General features: G+C 43.7%; 1 protein-coding gene across 2 annotated transcripts in view; it reads right to left on the bottom strand.

The window, feature by feature from the left end:
* SASH1 (SAM and SH3 domain containing 1) overlaps positions 1–17407 on the bottom strand; it is a 264186-nt gene that overhangs the window by 179207 nt on the left and 67572 nt on the right. Inside the window, exon 1 of one of the 2 annotated variants that reach the window (XM_070376835.1) lies at positions 9927–10773. The exons of the other annotated variant lie outside the window; for it this stretch is intronic. Within the exon in view, the coding sequence (XP_070232936.1) occupies positions 9927–10055 (129 nt within the window). The 5' untranslated portion in view covers positions 10056–10773. Of the gene's footprint in view, positions 1–9926; positions 10774–17407 lie in introns of those variants that run through there. 2 annotated transcript variants of the gene reach the window in all.

Below are 17407 nucleotides of genomic sequence, written 5' to 3'. Positions count from 1 at the left end.
AACCACTGATCTTTTCAATGTCTCCATAGTCTTGCCTTTTCCAAACTGTCATATAGTCAGAATCAAAAATCTTCTCGGATTGGTTTCTTTCACTTAGTCATAAGCATTTAGGGTTCTTCCACATCTGTTAATGGCTTGATAGCTCATTTGTTTTTATCCCTAGATAATTTCCACCAAGCTTTACTTGTCCATTCACCTACTGAAAGACATTTTGGTTGGTTCCAGGTTTGGGCAATTATGAATAAAGTTGCTATAAATAGATGTATGCAGTTTTTTGTGTGGAGGACCTAAGTTTTCACTTTCTTTGGGCAAACACCAAGGAGTGCAATTGCTGGACTGGATGGTGAGAATAAGACTTAGTTTTGTAAGAAACCACCAAATGGTCTTCCAAAGTGGCTGTACCATTTTTCATTCTCACCAGCAGTGAACAAGAGTTTCAGTTGTTCCTCATCTTCTTCAGCATTTGATGTGGTCAGTGTTCCAGACTCTGGCAATTGTTATAGGTGTGCAGGGGTATCTCACTACTGTTTTGTTTAAAAAAAAATTTTTAACCCTGCATATTTTCAAACAAGGACACTTGTAAAATTGTTAACGTTTTATCTCATGTCTGTGCTCAGTCATGTCCAACTCTTTGCGACCACGTGGACTGTAGCCCACAAGGCTCCTCTATCCGTGAAATTCTTCAGGCAAAAATACTGGAGTGGGCTGCCATTTCCTACTCCAGGAAATGGATCTTTCTGATCCAGGAATTGAAACTGTGTCTCCTGCATTGCCTGCATTAGCAGGAGATTCTGTACCACGGTGCCACCTGGAAGCCCTCATACTACAAGACTCCATTTTAGCCAAAAGGCCAAGAAGCAGTTATCTTATAACGATAACTTTAAATCCTTTAAAGTTATAAAGAGTCCTTTAAACCCTCTGAAAATGAATGTAAGCCTATAGCAAAGATACTTATTCTTAAACTAGAATATACCTTTCTTCTTAATAACAAATAATATTGAAACACTCAATTTTTAAGAGTGCCCAAAAAAGCATAAAAACATTTTTTACCTCGAGTGTGAAAAAAATGTGTTGGTTGATAAGAAGTCTTAGGCAAAAGTCATCAAGTCCACAAAATTAGGATACATTTTGAAAGTAACCAAGATTAAGGATACACACTAAACTAAAAAAAAAAAGTTTTTCTTCTGCCCTTCAATAATACTTTTAGTTAAGATTACAATTATAGGCATTATTTTTCTTTCACTTTTAATTCCACTTTCAAATCTTCAAACCAGGACAGAAAATGAAGCCGTAACAGGCGCAGAGTGATGTGTGGACACACTGGACCTTCCTCATTCACTGCTTGCTGTAAAACCAAACAAGCAGTGGATGAAGCAACAGAACCAACCAAGAACCAAATCTGCATCACAGACACCAAGGAGAGCTGCCAAGTATCTCTATGGACACACAGAACTAAACTCTATAGAGCAATCATTATAAACGCAAACGTATCCGTGTTTTCACCAATCAGCTTAGAAAGTTGAAAAACAAGAGGAAGTCCCTTCAAAAAGAAAGAATATGGGTTGCAGAGAGGTTCTGTCTCTAAGATACTCCAATGCCTGAGTCTCCAGCCTCCGTGCCGGATTCTCTATTACAGGACTTGACAAGCAAGAAAAAATACAAGCTAAGTTATCTCCAGGAAGCATCTCAACTCATAAAGAATTAATGCTATCCAGTGAAACATCTTATGAAACAAAAGGGGGGACACTAGGCAGCTGGCTAGGAGCAAAGCTAACGACCGGCAGACCCACACATTCCAGGTGTCCTGACCAAATTAAGTTAATTAGCAAATTAGTATACGTTTATTTGAGAAACAATTCCAAGTCATCATAAAAATACATTTTATCTCAAAATTAGTCTGAAGGTTTACTGCTTATAGTCTTACACTGGTATTAAAAGGTACAGTTAATTCTTAGAGCTTTAGCCTCTACACATCTAAATTCATTATTTTGAAATCAATTTTATTCCTACCCTAAAAAAGAATGTGTGTAAACTATGGATAAACTCATCATATAATAGCGGGATTATGATGGTTAAGTCTGAAGCATCAAGTATTCTTCGACCCAAGTGTTTCAGTGGTAAAGAATCCACTTGCCAATGCAAGAGACTCAGGTTCAAGCTCTGGGTAGGGAAGATCTCCTGGAGAAGGAAATGACAACCAGTTCTTACCTGAAAAATCCCATGGACAGAGGAGCCTGGCGGGCTACAAGTCCATGGGGCCGCAAAGAGTCAGACAGGACTGAGCATATACACGTGACATGCCACACTGAGCATTTCCCTCTCTTTCACTGTCCTTTAGAATTAGCTTTTAAAAGATGGAATTAAAGATCCTTCGGTTATAGCATTGTGTGTGTAGTTATAAATAATAAATCTCCTTTTTAAGGAAACAAATCATTCACTCCCAAGCAAAGACAGGTAAGCAGATATGTGTACACGTAGATGTGTCAAGATAGACAATTTTTCTTTAGAATGAAAAAGTTACAGCACTACAACATCTCTAAAAATCTCTCGCATTAACCCAGCCTACTCTTGAGCGGAAAAGAATTTATCAAAAGTAAGTTACCAGGAGCAATCCTTGACTACTTACAGAGGAAAATATTGAGATGAATAGAAGCCAGATGATAGATAAACTCGTACATTTCACAAACGTTTAACCTCTCATCTTCTCTTGCCTAGACCACTAGTCTTCTTCCAAATTCATCACCAACTCATCACCCACAGAAGTCACATTTCTAGAAAGTGATCATGTCACATGTCAGTTTAAAATTCTGCAATGGCTTCTCATTGGAGCCTACAGAATGATGCCAGCTACCTCAGCTCTCACTACCCAGTACCCACCTCAGTGTGCTGTGCTCTCCCGTCTCTTTTCCCCTCAGCTCTCTCCAGAAGGCCCTTCCTCCCTTCTTTCCTCCTTAGCCCTCACTGGGGAACACCTCTCAAGGGAAACCTACTCACTGCCAGGACCCAAGGTGGAAGGCATCTCTGGGACTGACCTGCCTGCACCAGCACCATGGCTGACCACCCCCCACCCCCGACTCTGTACTCCAGCCTCCTTGGAGCACTCTACACACTGCACCACACAACTAGGTATTTAAGGAAGGAGCGGTGGATGCTGTTTGTCCTTCTGGAAGCCAAGGGTATGTGCAGTTAGTACTTAGCTTAAAAACGTAAGCAGAAAGATTGACAGTCCATTTGCTGTTGTTCAGTCACTAAGTCATGTCCAACTCTTTGAGACCCCATGGACTGCAGCATGCCAGGCTTCCCTGTCCATCACCAACTCCCAGAGCTTGCTCAGACTCATGTCCATCGAGTTGGTGATGCCATCCAACCATCTCATCCTCTGTCGTCCCCTTCTCCTCCTGCCTTTAATCTTTCCCAGAATCAGGGTCTTTTCTAAATAGTTGGCTCTTTGCATCAGGTGGCCAAAGGATTGGAGCTTCAGCTTCAGCATCAGTCCTTCTAATGAATATTCAGGACTGATTTCCTTTAGGATTGACAGGTTTGATCTCCTTGCAATCCAAGGGACTCTCAAGAGTCTTCTCCAACACCACAGTTCGAAAGCATCAATTCTTTGGCACTCAGCCTTTGTTTGGAGAAGGCAATGGCACCCCACTCCAGTACTCTTGCCTGAAAATCCCATGGATGGAGGAGCCTGGTGGGCTACACAGTCCATGGGGTCGCTAAGAGTCGGACACGACTGAGCGACTTCACTTTCATTTTTCACTCTCATGCATTGGAGAAGGAAATGGCAACCCACTCCAGTGTTCTTGCCTGGAGAATCCCAGGGACGGGGGAGCCTGGTGGGCTGCCGTCTATGGGGTCGCACAGAGTCGGACACGACTGAAGTGACTTAGCAGTAGCAGCAGCCTTTGTTACGGTACAACTCTCACATCCATACACACGACTGCTGGAAAAACCATACCTTTGACTATATGGACCTTTGTTGCCAAAGTGCTGTATCTGCTTTTGAAGAGGCTGTCTAGTTTTGTCATCGGTTTTCTTCCAATACTCAATTAAGTGTCCCAGTAGAGATGTGAAAGAATGAACTATAAAACTGCAACTGTGAGTTAATTTCCAGGAAGTAACAGGGGATTCAAATCCCAGCTCCCCTGTTCACTATCTGTGTGATTCAGGATGTGCACATTTAACTCCACTGCAAAATGGGGACAACACTGCTCAATGGTCGCAATGAGAAGACCAAGTAAGTACAGGAAGGGCCCTGCCCACCATTGGGATTCAGTCCCTCTCCCAACACAGTGACAGTCTCTGGTCAGAAGCTGGAGTCAAGGATGGTGAAAAGGATGCAGAACAAGCCAGGTGGAAGGGGGAAAATGTTTCAAGGTAGAGAGCGGCAAAGAAAGCATGAAAGCAAGATGCTGGAAGACTAGGAATATGCACTGTGACTTTAGTGCCAGGGCCTCTTTTTTTAAAAAAATGATCATTTTATTTATTTATTTGGCTCTGCTGGGTCTTAGTTGCTACACCCAAACTCTCAGTTGTGACATGTGGGAATCTAGTTTTCTGAATAGGGATCCAGGGATGGAACCTGGGTCCCCTGCATTGGGAGTTCAGAGTCTTAGCCACTGGACCACTAGGGAAGGCCCCAGGGGTCTTTTCTGATAGCAAATCAAGGGCCCCAGCCAGAATTATAAGGCTTAACTCTGTCTTTGGCAGATAATTGAAAATTGAGAGGTCTGAGCTCTGGCCCCTACTCTGCTGCCCGAAGCCCTCCCATTCCTATCTAAATGAAGGAGCTGAGGGCTCCTGTCCAGGGTCTCTTTAGTCAGTGCCTCCTGATACATCACCCTGCAATTTCTCTACTTATGAAAAAGCCATAGGCTTTCCGCTGCCTAACAGGAACATAAAATCAAGATGAAGTCAGAATACTTGACACTAGGGCTGACGCTCAGATTCCAAGACCTAAAATTAAGTCATTAGCTAAAGGGCTTACAGTAAGACACCACCCAACAATATGTAAATTACACACTGTTCGGTACAAAGGAGTTTGCATTTTAAAAGCCCCCTAGGGATCTCACAGGCCTCTTCCCTCCCCCACACTTAAATACAGAGTGAAGGAGAATCTTTTAAAGAAAGAGGACTTTAGTAATCAGCAAGATACAATAAACCTAGCAGACAACCTAAAGAGTTTATTATGTTTATTAACTTAAATAAACCTACTACACTTTTCTGTAGCCTGCATAGGAACTAGAAGAGGGGAAGGTCATCTGTGTAGAGTTTGTCTACACAATGGATATTTTCTAAGCATTGCTAGGAAATGGGTGTAAATTGTAGCAACACAGCAGGGAAATGTAAGGTCTGGGGGAGGTGCATCTTGCAGGATCTAGCAAACAATAGTTACTTACTAACTCCCTTCCTCTCCCTTCCCAGCAAAGGAGTCTTGAATGCCTGCTTCTTCCAATTGGAGGAAAACTTTATGAACCATCACAATTTACCAAATGGATACTTGGGGCTGAAAATATGATCCACCTCTTCTAATAACCTCAACAATTCCTACTCTTAAAAAAAAAAAAAAAAATCTAGGCTCCCCCACCCCAAAATAGAAAATGGAATGTTTTGTCTGTAACCAGGGGGACAGAGGATGAGATGGTTAGATGGAGTCGTCAACGCAACTGTCCTGAGTCTGAGCAACCCCGGGAGGTAGTGAAGGACATGGAAACCTGGTGTGCGGCAGTCCGTGGGGTCTCAAAGCGTCGGACATTACTGAGCAACTGAATAACAAGAAGGGAGTAAAAATAAAAGTAAACCCCCAGAGGATTCTAACTGGTTCTGTACATCTCAACAGAAGTCTAAGAATGTCATCCTGAAAGGTGTCAGGTTTTGCAAACCCAAGCAGACCATACGTTGCCGAGTTAGAGAACAGAACAGAGTATCTGACTAGAAGACCACGGTTTAATTGCTCAGGGTTTACAAATATTTTCCAATTTGCCGATACGCTTTCAGTGAAAGTGCCAGGATTTGAGTTTGCACACTGGAACTGTCCAAGTGGTAGATTCAGCATAAAGAAAATTTATTCTTCATAAAGGCACCCCATTATAAGCCAGGGCATGAGTGTACAGAACTATATTTTGAAGTGGCTCCTGCACTTCAGAGTACAAGCTTTTTTCCTTTTTCACTCAAAAAAATCATGTTCTCAGCAGCCAGTCAGTAAGTCCCAAGCCCTGGAGGTAGAAAATTGAGTAAAATACAGACCATGCCCTCTAGGCCTGCACAATCCATAGTAAGTAGGGGTTCCCTATTATATATTCACTTGTTAGCATTTTATTCATGCCAGTACTCTCATTTTCATGCCATAAATTATACTGTTACTTCTCTAAATAAGCGTTTTGTTAACAACTATCTAAAAGCAACTAGTTGGTGCTGAACTGTGCAGGACTGAATTAATTTGAATGCAAAATGTGCCCTAATGAACTCAAACAACCACCCTGTATTTACTGAGATCAATGCCTCTGGGGTAACACCCTCCCCTGGGTCAGAACCAACAAAATCTACCGGGGGTCGGGGTTCGGGGCTGGGGGGTCCGGGCTGGGGGGTGGGGAGGAGGGGAACGGGAGACAGATGGTGAGTGTTCCTTGTTATACTGCCCCTTCGGGAAAGGGGAGCTGTGCTCATTCAATTAAAAACCCTAATAGGCTTTGAAGTTCATATTTTTACACTGAGAAGAATCTAAAAAATAAAAGTAGCAACTGTGCCTGAAATCTGCTAAGTATGATGCTTGGATGTATAATTCCCCTTCTACCTCTTACTCCCCTCCGAAGTTCTCTAATAAAAAAGTGAAAGTCCCTCAGTCCTGTCTGACTTTGAGATTCTCCAGGCCAGAATACTGCAGGGAGTAGCCTTTCCTTTCTCCAGGAGATCTTCTCAACCCAGGGATCGAACCCAGGTCTCCCACATTGCAGGTGGATTCTTCACCAGCTGAGCCACAAGGGAAGCCCACGAATACTGGAGTGGGTAGCCTATCCCTTCTCCAGGGAATCTTCCCGACCCAGGAATGGAACACAGGGATGCAGGGATCTCCTGCACTGCAGGCAGATTCTTTACCACCTGAGCTATCAGGTAAAAGAATCTTCCAAATTTGTTGCTATTGTTTAGTCGCTAAGTCGTGTCCAACTCTATAGCGACCCCAAGGACTGTAGCCTGCCAGGCCCCTCTGTCCATGGTATTTCCCAGGCAATAATACTCGAGTGGGTTTCCATTTCCTTCTCCAGGGGATCTTCCGGACCCAGGGATAGAACTTGAGTCTCCTGCATTGGCAGGCGGATTCTTTACCACAGGTCCACAAACTTCCAAATCACCTTTGCCTACAATACCAGATGTAATCACATTTCTACTAAGTTGATCTGGGACAGTTAACTATGAAGCATCATGGCAACATGCTCCTGACTGGTGGAAGTCAGAAACCTGGGGTCCAGCTTGACGTTGCCTCTAACAAGGTATTCAATGCCCAAGTCACTTCGTCCATCTAGGCTGAGAGATGATTGTAAAATCCCGTATTTTAAATACAAAATGAAGAAAATGGTGTCTTTTATCTCTGTAAGAACAGACAAAGTCTGACGTCAGTTTTGTGTCATGATATATTTTTCCAAAGACAGTTTCTTACAAACACTTGGATGATAGCATCCTCAACACAGAATAAAGATCCTTTTCCCCTAGTGACTTCTCATAGGCCCGTACAGAGGAGAGGTAAGCTGTGTCCTCTGCGTCTGCCTTTTGCCTAAGGAACAATCTTGATGCCCAAGATTTACAGGAAAAGAAGATCTTATAAAAGACGGGAAAGCAGGAGTGAACACTACCTGTTTAGGACAACCGTAACCGTCTTTCAGCCTCACATAGAACTAAATATTAGCTCTGTAAGAAGCACATATTTTCTTTTCTCCTGCATCGGCCTTTTGAATAACAGGTTTGGGCTTTTTGAGCCCCACCCCGTCTTCTAACTCAGCCAAAGAACACTCTGCTACGACTGACCCAACAGTGCTGGAATCTGCCAGGGAAGGGAGAGTCACTCTTCAGAAAGTGCTCCATGCCACCCCCACCCCCAAACGACCCTGAGCCCACACTTCAATATAAGTGAGCCCCTCCAAGCCTTCCCTCCCCAGCCCACACCCTACTAAAAGATGCAAACCAATTTTCTCAGTGACTGAAAATTTAGAGTGAGACCTAAGCAAGAAATAGCAAGATAAGCTTCTGCTGGATGAACTTAAAATACAGTCTATCACCACAACTTTTATATATGTTCATTGAGTTTTCTGGAATTTCACTGAAGGCCCGTATTCATTGGTAATGTTCAGAAAAGGCAAATAGCATAACTTGAAGTGTTTCTCAATATATATTTTTAAAATATTGGAGCGCCCTTGTGAGACGGCCCACACTCTGTCTATGGAGTGCGTATTTCCCTGAACAAATCTGCTTTCAAAAAATAAGTAAAATAAAATATCAGAGAGTGAGAAGAGCAGGTAGAAATCTTTGACCAACCTTCCCTGGCTCTCGGCATAGGAATAATCATTAATACCAAAGGACACCTAAAGATGGAATAACTGGGACTTTTAGGATCTCTGGAAAGATGAGCCACAAGATTATTTGCAAGAAAAAAAAAATAGACAGCCATTACTTATTGTTGTTCAATTGCTCAGTGTATCCAAGTCTTTGCGACCCCATGGACTGCAGCATGCCAGGCTTCCGTGTCCTTCACTGTTTCCCTGAGTTTGCTCACTTACCTCTGCCGCCCTCTTCTATTAACACTAGTATGCTGAGCACTAGCTATATATCAACTTAGCTAAATCTCAGAAAATCCAAGAAGCAGATCTTCTTTGCTTCACTTTTCAGGTGATGAAATAGAACATCAGTGCAGCTGGGTACCTTGGCCATGCAGTCAGTCAATAGGAGGGCTGGGATCTGAATCCAGGCTCACTCACTACAAAGCCCAAGAGCTGAATCACTGCGGTAAAAATGGTTTCATCATTCCCAAAGAGCTTCTTTCAACAAACTACACCTCCTTCTATTAAAAAAAAAAAATCTCCAAGTAAATACAGAGCCTCTTCCAATTGGCTTCCACAACAGCCAATTCCAAATCTTTACATTGAAGTTGACTTTTTATATGTGGAGTAAGATGCCAGGCTTACTTTATGTGTGGAGTAAGGTGCCTGACCTACCACACATCTTATTCCAGTCTACCTGCCTCTCCACAGCTCCATCGAAGCAAATCTACTAATTCCTCAAGGCACTGAACCCTGAACAAGTTAAAGCTTCATCTTCCATGCCTAAAAACTATTTTTCAGAAATTATGCCAAATCCAGGGGCGGGTTTAGTTACTGGACATTTCAAAATACATGACAATACAGATTTAGCAAAATAAGCCCTATTGTTTTTAGCCCCAAACACATAACAAATATCCTGTAATTCTACAAATTGAAAACTGCAGAGTATGTTAGTTAACTTGTTGTGGTTCTGAGCAAGGAGGTAATTGTTTTCCTCTCCTGCTCAGACAACAAATAAACATCAGTAAAATCAGCCTCTTCCCAAATCCACAGCAGCCAAACACGGTTTATTTACATCCAGTCCTTTGAAAGACTCTTCCTCTTTTTCCACACCAACTTCTCAGCAGGTGTCCCAGATTACACTGTGCAACACCACACCCGATTGTTTAAAACATCTATCTTTGATCTGATCTGTGGCTGGTTATTTTTTAATTAGGTTTTTGAAATCCTAAACCTTGTGAATTTAACCCCTTAAGAACTAGAGCCGGAGAAGGACGACCCCCAAGGGGTGGGCTGGCCGAGTCAGCGAGCGCGCAGGAACGCGAGGTCCCCCAGAGGCTGCCCTGCTCCGGGGAGACCCACGACCCGCCCTCCCCGCGCCTCCAGGTAACTCACCAGGATGCCCATCACGTCGGTCCAGAGCCGGGAGAACGCCTCGGACATGCCCGCGCCCACCTCGGGCTCCGAAGCGGGCTCGGGTTCCGGCTCGGGCGCCGCGCCGGCGGCTCCCGCGTCTTGCTCCATGGCCGGGTCCCCGGGGCACCCTGGCCCCGCAGCCGCGCGCGCCCGGCCCCGGGAGCCGGTCCCCGCCCGCCGCGTCACCACCGAGCCGCGCCCCCGCGCCGCATCCCCCGCGGCCCGGGGCTCCGACCCGGCGGGGGCCCCCCGGGGCAGGCGGCCGCTCCTCGGCTCTAGGTGGCTGCGGGCCGCGCGACTGACAAGTCCGGAAACTTTCCCAGCCCCGGCTCGGCTCGGCGGCGGGGCAGCAGGAGGCAAAGTTCGCACCACTGAGTTTACCCGCGGGGAACTCTGGCGGCCCCAGCAGCGATGCACGCCGCTGCAAAGGCGTCTCTTCCTGCGGCCGGGACCGACTAACTGGGCACGCGACTCAGTGCTTCCAGAACGTCTGGGCACGGCCCCGCCGGGTGACCGAGCTGCCTCGGGAACTTGGAGGGAACTCCCCGGCCCCCTCTCTTCAAAATGAGCTCTTCCAGCTCCACATGACTCTCTCCTCGACGCTAAAGAAAGCGTTTAGCAACAAAAGGTGCTCTGATGTCAGGCTCTTTGCATGGAAATGAGCCACAGACAGGAGAACAAATCGCCTGTTGAAAGAGCGGCCGCTTGCAGCCTCCCGCCTGCACAAGTTTCCAATCACGCCATTCACCGACACAGTCTTGGTCCCAGAAACTCGAGAAAGTTAATCTTTAAGCGAGTCCTACCCAAGAGTTCCCAAGCAGTGAGTCTCACAACGCACACCTCGCCCCTCCCGAAGTCAAGCGACCTCAGGAATTACAACTCTCTGCCTCTGGCAGCCGAGACTTGGAAAAACAAGTGTGAAAGCTTGGGCACGAGCCATTGTTTGGCTCGTGTTTATGATGTTTATTACGAGTGGGGACATTTTGGTTCCCGGATGCCGGCAATGCCCTGCATCGCTAGGGGTTTCAGCGCTTGAGGGGAAATGCGCCTTGGGTTTTAATGGTTTTAATGGTTTCTTTAATGTAAGGACCCGCGTGGGGTGGGCGAGGGGGGAGGCGGATTTTCAAAAGGAAGTGCTATGGTTGTAACCAGTAAGCCAGCACACTTGGGGCCCCGTGTATGTTTTTCTAAGGACAAAATCCATGACGGATTTATTTTATGAGGGAAATAGCCCTATAGAGGTGTTTCTCCTTTTGTGATTGTTTCCTTAAAAACCACTCAACTTTCCCTAGGAGATGATGATCCACACTGGATTGGGTGATTGATCACTTTGTGAAGCAGTTCAGCAACCAGAAGGAACCGCCTCTCTGTTAAAGGACTGCTCTGTTAAAGGAGTGCTTCAAAAACCCAAGTGAGATGCCCCTCGGAGAGAGTCCTCCCTGGGGCACCTCCCTGGTGTTTTTGCTTTTTTTTTTCCTTCTGGGTCCACATAAAAGAAGAGGCAAAAGAGCAAGTCCTTGAAATCCCTTCCCTCGAGCATTAATTACCAAAATCCAATAAATGAAGAGCCCTTAGAGGAAAGTTCAAAATTGGAAGAGAAAAAAAAAAAACTTTTCCAAAGGTAATTAAATTTATAAGCATAATCCCCAATGACAATATTTTTGAAAGGAAAGAAAAGGAATGAGAAACTCTCCCTTGATAGTCAGAAGGCATTGTGCTGAAATGGAGTGCTGGGTGCAGAGTCAGTATGACCAAGCCTCTTGCTTTCCTGGGTTGATGCTGGTGCCAGGTGTGTGTTCTACAATTCTGCGAATCCAAATAAATTCATTAAAGCAGTGCTGGGCTTTTTAAAATTATCATCATCATCATCACCTCTATAAAGACATGAAAATAAGTAAATGATGAAAAAAGGTAAATAACCATTGAATTGATTTTATGTATATTTAAGAATTTCAATGTGAGAGTTGGACTGTGAAGAAGGCTGAGCGCCGAAGAATTGATGCTTTTGAACTGTGGTATTGGAGAAGACTCTTGAGAGTCCCTTGGACTGCAAGGAGATCCAACCAGTCCATTCTGAAGGAGATCAGCCCCTGGATTTCTTTGGAAGGAATGATGCTAAAGCTGAAACTCCAGTACTTTGGGCACCTCATGCGAAGAGTTGACTCATTGGAAAAGACTCTGATGCTGGGAGGGATTGGGGGCAGGAGGAGAAGGGGACGACAGAGGATGAGACGGCTGGATGGCATCACTGACTCGATGGACGTGAGTCTGAGTGAACTCCGGGAGTTGGTGATGGACAGGGAAGCCTGGCGTGCTGCGACTCATGGGGTCGCAAAGAGTCGGACACGACTGAGTGACTTATCTGATCTGATCTGAGCCATGTGTTACCTTACTCAGTGGGCTTCCCTGGTGGCTTCCCTGGTTAAGAATCTACCTGCCTATGCAGGATCCGAGACTGGGGTTCGATCCCTGGGTTGGGAAGATCCCCTGGTGTAGGAAATGGCTACCCACTCCAGTATCCTTGCCTGGGAAATTCCATAAACAGAGGAGCCTGGTGGGCTACAGTCCATGTGGTCACAGAGTCAGACATGACTTACCGACTAAACAACAACAACATCCTACTTAATCCAAGAAAATACAAAGGACAGTGCTGCTTCTACTGGGGCTGCATAAACACATTATGGCAAGGGACTGAGCATGAAGCCAAACAAGAAGGATGGTGGGAGCATGAGTCTCCAGTGCCAAGCATGAGTCTTTCTTCCTGACTCATCAGAGGACCTGAGGGCAAAGCAATGAACTTTTCTGCATTTCTATTTCCCCATCCTAGATGAAGCAAGGCCACACTAATTGCCACCTACCTCCTCAGAGGTGATATTACATTTCAGGATCATCTAAAGATAGGTATTATTTAGCAACAGCAGAAACATATCTCAATACAATTAAATCTTAGCCATCATTTTGGCAATCAGAGAATCAAGCTACCCTAGATATTTGAGGTCCTTTTCCTGGTGCTCCCTAATAAATGGATAGGGAAATAAATAATACATTTGAGGAGGAATGTTGGTACCTGTAATTTTGCTGTCTTTACATAAATATGAAATTCTGAGCAGTCATTTTTATTCTTATAGAACACAATTTTTTTTGACATTTGAAAAATGAAGCTGAACTTTTTCACGGATCAACTTCATGAAGCTTCTACTCAAAATGATTCTTATTACTTCTCCCAAATTGAGCCTTTTCTCCACGGCCAATTCTTCCAAAATAATTCCTTCAAGGGCTTTTTAACAAAATATAAAGAATAATCAGCAACATCATGATCATGATCATATTATTTCAGAGTCCCCTAGGGTACCATTCACAAAGAGCTTTTTATAATAGAATTATACCCCCCATGAGGGTAGAAAAGGGCCTTTAAGATGACCTGGATCAAATCCCTCATATTGAAGATGAAGAAATAGGCTCTGGAGAATTTGAATGATCACTCCAAGTAAACAAATGGAGCAGACTCAAAATCAGATGACTTCAGTACTTTTAAAAATTCTTTCATCTACACTGTAATGTATTTGATTCCCACAAAGCTCTGTAAGGTGGGCAAGTGTAGATTCGCCATTAAAGATGTGATATGGAAAGTATCCACCGACTCGATGGACATGAGTTTGAGCAGGTTCCGGGAGTTGTTGGTGGACAGGGAAGCCTGGTGTGCTGCAGTCCATGGGGTCGCAAAGAGTTGGACACAACTGAGTGACTGAACTGAACACATAGGAATCCTTTTGTCTTTCCATCAAGGCTCTCCCTCATCCAACTCACTGGAATTGTTACAACACTGGTAAGTGAATTCCAAGGACAGAAAGGGACCTAGAACAAGATTTTTTAGACATCTAGTAGAGACCCAAAAATGGACTGAAATCAGTTCTCTGTGTTCTGATAAATGTTTATTGCAATGAACTATTAGAATGCATTGAATGAAAGTAAATACTGGAAATACACCTATCCCAATAAGTGTTATTTCTTGGAAAATTAGCCTCAGTCGTTGTTTAGTCGATAAGTCGTGTCTGACTCTTTTGCATCCCTATGGACTGTAGCTCGCCAGGTATCTCTGTCCATGGGATTTTCCAGGCAAGAACATTGCCATTTCCTTCTCCAGGTGAACTTCCCAAGCCAGGGATCAAAGCTGAGTCTCCTGCATTGTCAGACAGATTCTTTACCACTGAGCCACTTGGGAAGCCCAAATCTCAGTCATACAGCTGCACAATGCATGGAGCACAGAAGTCCATACATACACACAGACACATATAAATGCACATACTGGACTGCTTTGTGAAAAAGTGGTTCTGACTATATGGCAGGATTACAGATTTAAAAGCCAGTCAGTAGTCCAGAAATTACAAGGTGTTGCCTGCAGCCTATTTAGGACATCTTTTTTTTTTTTTCCATGATTTTGATTTGGATCCTCAACTAGCAACTTTTAAAAATTTTATTTATTTTTATTTATTGGCTGTGCTGGGTCTCCACTGCTGCGTGTAGGCTTTCTCTATTTGGGGCAAGTGGGGGCTCCTCTCTTGTTGCTGTGCTTAGGCTTCTCATTGCAGTGGTTTCTCTTGTTGCAGAGCACAGGCTCTAGGTGCATCGGCTTCAACAGTTTCGACATTTGGCCTTAGTTGCCCTGCAGAGTGTGGGATCTTCTCGGATCAGAGATCAAACCCATGTTCCTGCAATGGCAGGCAGATTCTTAACCACTGGGCCACCAGGGAAGCCCTAGGACATGATGCCTGGCAGTGAAGGTAGAGTTTGGCAGCAGCACAAATATAATGGATTCAGGACAGAGTTGAGTTTGAATTTCACTCAGGTTTCTATAAGATATTGGGCAAGTTATTTATCTCGTTTGTAAAGTGGGAGAATTCAGCTATTTAATACAGCAGCTATGAGGTTGTATGTGAATGTGCAGGTAGTAACTCTATGAATTAGAGCTTTCTCTCCCTTTTCCCTCCTTTTGCCCTCCACCTACCCACTCATACCATGAGGTTTATATCTATAAAATGCCCTTGTCCATACCTGTCTGTTGGATCACATTATAAAAATGCTAAGTTTTCTAGTACTTGCAAAAAAGAATTCCTAGCCCTGGAGTGTGGCTGCTGAGTAAAAGGTCTGGGAGGCAGAGTGGAGTGATAAGGACTATTCAATTTTGAAAGTAAAAATAGCAATAACAGCAGTACCAATGTTATTTACTGAAAATCAACTTTATGTCAAGCACTGTGATTGACATTTTTAAAATAGTTTATTTAAACTTTAAATAGAATTTGTGACTTCTCACTACAATCCGTCCATCCCACCCTGCTCACATCCTATTACATCCATCCACTGGTTCAAGCTACCAACCTCAGAGACATGACTGATTCCTTCCCACCTCACCATCACTCCCTTCTAACCATGAACATGCCCTGTGGACCCTACTTCCTAAATATATGCCGAGTTCATCCACTTCTCTCTCTCTCTACTACCACCTTAGTTCATACTAGCTCCATCTTTTAGACTACTTTATTTGGATCAGTGCTTCTCAAAGTGTGGACTCAAGAAGAAAAGCATTAGCATAACCTAATTTGTTGGAAATGCAAATTTCCAGGCCCCAGCCCCCAAGTCTACAGAGCCAGACACAGTGATCAGCAGTTTAACAAGCCCCCCCCAGGTGATTGTGATATCTACACAAATTTGAGAGCCGCTAGGAACTTGGGACTGTCAGAATAAGGAAAGGAACACATTGCCAAGGGAAGGTAAAATTTTAAAATATAATCTATTGAAAAACTAAACCAGTGGATAGCTTTTAAAATTAGTTGGTAAAAGAAACCATCATGAGATATGTGAATGGAGTTCCCCAAATCAGATACTGAGAGACATTTAAGGACAGACAATAAAATGTTAAATGTATTTATTGGAATAAACTGTATTATCCATAAGAATAGCACATGTTCTAGGAACACAGCTTCATTCAAACCTTGTTCTTTTTTATTTCATTTTTTTTTTTTTTTTTTAAACTTTTCAGCCATGCTACAAGGCATGCAGGATCTTAGTTCCCTGACTGGATTGAACCCATGGCCTCTGCAATGGAAGCATGGAGTCTTAACCATTGGACTGCCAGGGAAGTCCCCAAATACTTGTTACTTTTTAAAGGTAACATATTTTCTACAGAAAAAAAAAAAAAAAAGAGAGATTAAGCAGATGTTAAATCCAAAAGATTATAAATAGTCTAATTTATTTTTTTACCATACTGCCTTCTGAAATTGATCTATGAAAATAGATAAGCTCATTTACTTTTTGCCTACGGTCAGCAACTCTCTCTGGCACTCCAACGCTGGGCATTCCACAATGCCTCGGGGGTGGGGGGACTAACTTCAAGGAAATACTGAAATTCGAAAACATTTTTCCGCTTGACAATCGCAAACACATTTTTTCCACAACTACCTTAAAAGTGAGCCAAATCCTTGCTAAAGCATTACCTGTTTAAAAGTCTTCATCTTGGAGTATTTGGTAAGAGAGATGGAGAAAAGAACTAAGAGCAAACTAAAAAGAAAAATTAAAACCAAGTGAAGACAGCCCAAACAGGCTGTGGAGAGAAGGTAAATAAACAAAATGATGATTCAGAGCCCTAAATACTTTTCTCTGAAATCTCTTCTCCCACTCTTATAAGCAAGGTTACCAGCCTAGCCAGTTAGGTTTTCCTCTGTGTTGATGCTCTGTAAACACCAAGGTTTTGCCTGGGAATTATTCCTCCAGATAGATACTGTGACCGATATTTCATTTTGCATAGTTGGGTCAGACAAGATGATTTGTAAACCCATTCGTAATTCTGAAACATGAGGATTCTGAACGATTCAGTAATACATATTATAGACAAGAAGAAAAAGACTCTGAGTGGGCTGGTTCTGGTGTGTGCATGTTAGTGGCTCAGTTGTGTCTGACTCTTTGTGATCCCACAGACTGTAGCCCACCAGGCTCTTCTGTCCATGGAATTCTCCAGGCAAGAATACTGGAATGGGTAGCCATTCCCTTCTCCAGGAGATCGTCCCGACCCAGGTATCAACCTGGGTCTCCTGCACTGCAGGCAAATTCTTTACTATCTGAGCTACCAGTGAAGCCCTTCCAACACTGAATTCACAATGTTTAAGGCAAAGAATCCAAAGACTTCAGCTCACCATGAAACAACTTCTGAATTAACACGGGAGCAGTATCGCCTGTGGAGAGCTGTGAGATTCTCTGAGAGCTACCTGACACTGAAAAGCAGAAAAAAAGGAAGCATGGAGAGCGAATGGTCTGTAGAATCATACTCCCTGCTATTTATCTTTTAACTTAGGAGAGTGTAAGAAAAAAAAAAAAAAAGGAATGTGTTAATAAGGGACCAGAGACTATGTTAAATATTTCCAAATTATGCAAGGAAAGTCTTAAAAAGCACAGCTGGGAAGTATCAT

This window comes from Bos mutus, chromosome 9, assembly GCF_027580195.1.
Source record: "Bos mutus isolate GX-2022 chromosome 9, NWIPB_WYAK_1.1, whole genome shotgun sequence".
NCBI lineage: Eukaryota > Metazoa > Chordata > Mammalia > Artiodactyla > Bovidae > Bos > Bos mutus.
This window is presented reverse-complemented; position numbering and strand designations above follow the sequence as displayed.